Source organism: Sinocyclocheilus anshuiensis, unplaced genomic scaffold, assembly GCF_001515605.1.
Source record: "Sinocyclocheilus anshuiensis isolate Anshui unplaced genomic scaffold, SAMN03320099.WGS_v1.1 scaffold1364, whole genome shotgun sequence".
Classification (NCBI taxonomy): domain Eukaryota; kingdom Metazoa; phylum Chordata; class Actinopteri; order Cypriniformes; family Cyprinidae; genus Sinocyclocheilus; species Sinocyclocheilus anshuiensis.
The window spans coordinates 154,322-160,093 of NW_015544238.1; the positions used below are offsets into that span (position 1 = coordinate 154,322).

Genomic DNA, 5,772 nt, shown 5'->3' on the forward strand with positions numbered 1-5,772 from the left:
CGGTTTTCATGTTGATGCTTCAGCAAAAGTGTGATTTGGCAGTCAAATGTGGACGAAATTGACATAAATCCTCCTCAAAAGTTATGGATCAACTTTGCCATTCAGGTAGCACACGGTTTCATTCCCATAATGCCTCACTCTTCCATAGCCCTTCCACTTCTATTAACCCTCTAACAATCGGCATGACCCACCTCATAACTCTCATCTTTGTGTGTGTGTGGGTGTGTGTGTTTCTCTGTGTGTGTGTGTCTGTTTCAGTCACCCCCTCCAGTCCTCTATTGGAGCCTCATGCCTCCTCTTCCTCCTCTTCTTCATGCATCCCTACCTCCATCTCTCTATCTGCGGGCCCGTTCTCATTCTCTCCTGTCCATATGATCTCTGCAGTCAAACAGAAGAGCGCCTTCGCGCCTGTCGTCCGGCCACAGACCTCCCCGCCCCCCACCTGCACCAGCACCAATGGGAGCAGTATACAGGGTGAGCACCCCACCCCTCTCCTGCCTCTGAGCCAATCAGGAAACAAGACCCTATTTTAGAACGAGTCACAAAAAAAGGGCACTAAATTTTTGAGGACAAAGTTGATCCATAACTTTCTACGTATAAGATTGGTTGTTTTTGCTGAAAAAAAAAAAAAACTAAAATAAATTTTAAGTAAATAAATAGTGAAAATGCTGTTTTTCACACTGGTGGTGATGTCTGTTGGGGCAAATTAGATTAAAATAATATCAAAATTTCCAGTCCTCTATTGGAGCCTCATGCCTCCTCTTCCTCCTCTTCTTCATGCATCCCTACCTCCATCTCTCTATCTGCGGGCCCGTTCTCATTCTCTCCTGTCCATATGATCTCTGCAGTCAAACAGAAGAGCGCCTTCGCGCCTGTCGTCCGGCCACAGACCTCCCCGCCCCCCACCTGCACCAGCACCAATGGGAGCAGTATACAGGGTGAGCACCCCACCCCTCTCCTGCCTCTGAGCCAATCAGGAAACAAGACCCTATTTTAGAACGAGTCACAAAAAAAGGGCACTAAATTTTTGAGGACAAAGTTGATCCATAACTTTCTACGTATAAGATTGGTTGTTTTTGCTGAAAAAAAAAAAAAACTAAAATAAATTTTAAGTAAATAAATAGTGAAAATGCTGTTTTTCACACTGGTGGTGATGTCTGTTGGGGCAAATTAGATTAAAATAATATCAAAATTACCTCAGTTTGCATGTATCACATTTTTCACACAGAAAAAAAAACTTAGCAGCACAGCTGTTCTCAACATAGTTTTTGAGGTCAAAGTTGATCCATAAATTTCTACTTATAAGACTGGTTGCTTTTACAATGAAGAAAAAAAAACAATAATAATTAAAATAAATTTATAATAATAACATTACATTTCAATAAATAATAAATAAAAATTATTTTGATTTACATGCAGGTGGTGATGTTGGGGCAAATTAGTGTAAAATAGTAATAAAATAACCCGTTTTTGTAAAAAAAAAAGAAAGAAAGTATATTCATAAAAGATGATCATTTTCCATGTTATTTGCATGTTTTGAAACCAGAATCTGTCTCAAGATGCTGCAGTATTGACTGCAGATCTAGTTCTAGAAGGAAACTCTTAACTTTAAAGCACTAAAGTTTAGAAGTGTTTGCTTAACTACAGCCATTCGCTAAAAATATTCCTCAGTCCAGACCAACTGTGGAATGAGCTGCAATATTGACCTGTAATAACCATAAACCAGTCATTTTATGGTTCAGATAGATCATGTGTTGTTTGAACCGTCTCTTTTATTGTCGACTGACCTCTAGTTGTTTTTCTCTTCCAGCTATGGCTGGTCTGATTGTCCCTCCCATGTGAAGAGGAACCTGATCTTCCTCTAAGGCTTCATTGAGCCCACAACAAACTCACTGGCTCACCAAATCTGTCTGACACTCTCTTATCGAACTTCACCAGTCCTATGAGGAGCTGCCCGAAAAGAACATCAATACCTGGATTGCTAAAAGAAAAAAAAAGAAAAGTATACCTGGCCTGAAAATGTCCCATGTCCTGAAATGTCAATAGATGTGTTTGTTTTGCCCTCTATGACTTCATCCTTGGATACTCGCCATACCGGGTGGCATTTCGAACAGGAAGCATAAAAGCTGGATATTATCGCAATGTGAACAAGAAGAAAGGTTTTGATACATCCACGGCCGTAGGGGCTTCTTTGCATGGCTGATGTTGTCTGTAGACCGTTCGTTTCATACTGTATGTCTGTCCTGTTTCCACTGTGAGAAGAGAGATGCCACTCATCCAGATGGGACTGTGATGGCTCAAAAGGTCATTCAGAAATGATTCACTCCTAATTACGAAATGCAGTGTCTTCGTTTTCGTTTTTAACATCAAGCTGATTTGATTTCCTTTCGCTTTTGTTTTAAACCATCAAATGAGAACAGAGTGACGCACAAACAAACACAAAATGATCCCAGACTGTAATTTAGTAATCATCAGGATGATGGATGTCAGTCATTTTTACTCGTACCGTTTCTGTAGTTCCAGTATAGTTCCAGGTGTGTGGATAGGTAGATTTAAGCCAGGAATGCTTTCTGCAGTTTTAATCACATTTAGGTACCAGACTTATTGTTGAATTTCTTATTGTGCTTTTTTGTATGTATTTATAAAGTTCGTTTCAGGATTTCTTTGGTGAGTTAGGCCTGAATAATAGTATCAAATATCTATGTCAACACATTTGATGTCTTAATACCTTTTAGATATTGTAAAAAGAGTGAAAAATAAAAGGGATTACACTTTCTTTCTTTTTTTTGTAAAAACAAAAACGACAAAAAAAAAAGTCCGGACATGACCAGGACACCTGTTTTTTCAAAGCAGGGTGCGAAAGAAACTGACAACACATTTTTTTCAATCGTATATTTAATGTTTTCTTTTTGCAAAATGCATTTGTTGTTGTTCCTCCTCTTGTCTCGTGTGTTCTCGTGAAACGTGTATGATCATAGTTATTTCCTAATGCACTATTTTTGTTGGGGCACTTACAAGAGCTATGTATCTTAGCAAGCAGATGAAAATAATAATAATAAAAAAAGAACAAAAAATTTTAAACTTATACAAATATGCACCAGTATGTTTTCAGATGATTTTTTGGATTGATTACTCTTTGCTTTGGTCATGATAACTGAAATGGCTAATCGTTCATCATTTGATTTTGTTAATGTTTCTAAAATGTTTTCATAATACTTCTCTGTCCTTGTTGAGGTTTATTTTATATTAGATATGCGTTGTTTCGCCACATAGCGTCGACTGGTGAAAAGTCAAAATTTCTATCTAATGTGCTGATAAATATGCCATGTTTAATGTATCACATGTCCAGAAATGGATCACATCAGAGAAGTCCAAACCTGAAATGGAGCACATTTTGACGTGGAAAAATTAATTGACATCAGTGTTGCTGGTGATATTGTTAGTTGTTGCACACACATGCACAAGTTATGCAATTTGTATTTAAATGCAACTCGCAATCCACATTTCAGTGGATTAGCTGTGAAATTAATGAATGGAAGGAGATATAATGATGCCTTAAAACAGGATGCGCTCCAGGACAGTGTATGTTAAATCACAAATCAAAAAAATAGTCTGTGATATGATGCATTTAAATACTTTCGAAACGGCAATGTTTTAGGTCTTAGTAGGGAAAATGTGGAAAATCATTGAGGAAATGTGACTTCAGTAATCATCGCATTGCAGGTTGTCATCTTCATGAATGGGGTTTTTTTTAGTCATGTTTGGTTGTGTTTCTATTTACGATTAAATATCGCAGACTGACGACTTGGAATCAATGTAATTTTAATATTCCAGTCATGAGTTTTCTCTATTTTCCTGAAGTGAGTGAAGGTGTGTGTTTGCTACAATGTAATGTGAAAGAAATTGTGGTTTCTGAAGACCTCTTTTAATTTCACAGGTGACCTAATTACTTCACATTCATCCTTTTGGGGTTTAGACATAAATGGGGTAAAGAAAATACAATTTGACAGTGCCCTATTATATCCATCCATTTCACCCATGCATTCAGTTTCCTAATAGCTTGTGAAAGGTTTTTTGTCATAGATGTAGAGAGCTGGCTTCTGTTTTCTTTTTCAAAACCTGTTTTCTTTGGAAATGTTGACTTCGAGGTGAAATGGAGAAAGGTGATGCATCTTTGTGAAATATGAAATATTATATCAAAATATATCAAAGCACAATGTTTAATTAATGTCTTTAGAATTCAGAAAGGGAGATGTATTCTACTTTCCTTTTTTCTCTTTGACCATGCTGTAAATAAATGCATGTTTTTCCTTCATTTTTATTTCAGTTTTTTTTTCCTGTGATCCCGTGCTTTTTGTACAGAAACAGAAAAATAAAGATTACATTTGGCTTGAAAATATTTTGTCAAGCGTCTTTATTATGTAAAGCACAGCCTCTTTTTCACTTTCACAATGTTTTAAAACATCAACAGTCCATCGAGTTATAAAAGTCACTTTTTATGCTGTGCTTCTCAGCATGGGGTGAACCATCTCAGTCCAGAAATCTCCAGCTCTGCTCCAAACTTCACAGCGAGGCTCATCCTTCCAAGGTTTCGACCTTTTGGTCTGCTCCGCCTGCCAGCACTGCTCAGTTGATGGGATATATTTTTGAAACCTTATCCAAAGACCACACTGAATTTTTTAGAGTTTTGGCCCTCAAACCCAATGCGCTGAACCTGCGTAAAGACACTGTGAGCCATGCAGATCAGAATCAATCATTCCTGAAATCACTCCAGCGCAGTCATTTTCCTGAGCTTTCTGCTTGGATAAGACAGAATGAGGGAGATATTCCGAATGTGATTTGTGCTCATGTCAAAAGAAACATTTAAGGAAGGGGAAATATCTGAGACGTGAAGCTGGTGGCCTTTTGATTACCTCTAGCATTTGACAGTCTCACAAATTGCACAGTCGACACTGGCTAGTTTACAGCACGTCTGTCTACGCATGAAATCACTATAGCTATCATCTATATCACAGAGCAGAATTTAAATGGAAATGTTTGAAGAGAGAACATAGCAAAAAGGGGGAAAATCATTTTCTTACAAATTTTTGACTAATAACTAGAGAGAGAGAGAGAGAGAGAGAGAGAGAGAAAGATTGTGTTTTAGATTTACATCCTTAAAAAAAAATTTTTCCCCCCAAAAGTTAGAATTTTAAATAAAAGTTTGTGTGTGTATACTGTACATGTGTCTGTGTGTAGGATATGTATATACATATATATTAGGTATAAAATTCCATAAAGAATTTGAGTGAAATGTCTAAACTATTAATTTTAAAGGTGTTATTTAGAGTACAGAAATCAAGAAAGTTGAATCCTCCTGATTCATACGTATTCATTATTGTAGATTTCTTAATGTAATGTGTTTTGTTCCTCCACAGAAAATTAAACAAAGCAGTATCAACAGCTTTACACATCTCCTTAGAAACATTGAGTGAAGTGGCGTGTTTAAGGATGTTATGCTCAAGCCCAAGCCGTCAAACTGACGTCACCAGAGAAGGTCCGTCATTTCAGAGGGGAGGTGCATTTTCAAATTTGGATTAAAGATTACGAAGGCAAACTATTTATTTTTATTTTTTATTTTTTTGTGTGTGTGTGGATTGACTTGCACGGATGAATTGTTTACCACAAAAATATAGTCAATTTTAATTTCATGTGTACTTTAAGAAAAACACTCACACACACACACACACACACACACACACACACACACACACACACACACACACACGTACA

General features: G+C 37.1%; 1 protein-coding gene across 1 annotated transcript in view; it reads left to right on the forward strand.

The window, feature by feature from the left end:
* Positions 1–2,801, forward strand: part of LOC107697613 (transcription factor COE3) — a 109,363-nt gene extending 106,562 nt beyond the window's left edge. The window contains exon 15 of the mRNA XM_016498408.1: positions 1,811–2,801. Coding sequence (XP_016353894.1) covers positions 1,811–1,842 — 32 coding nt within the window. The 3' untranslated portion in view covers positions 1,843–2,801. The remainder of the gene's footprint in view (positions 1–1,810) is intronic.
* The last annotated feature ends 2,971 nt before the right edge of the window (positions 2,802–5,772 follow it).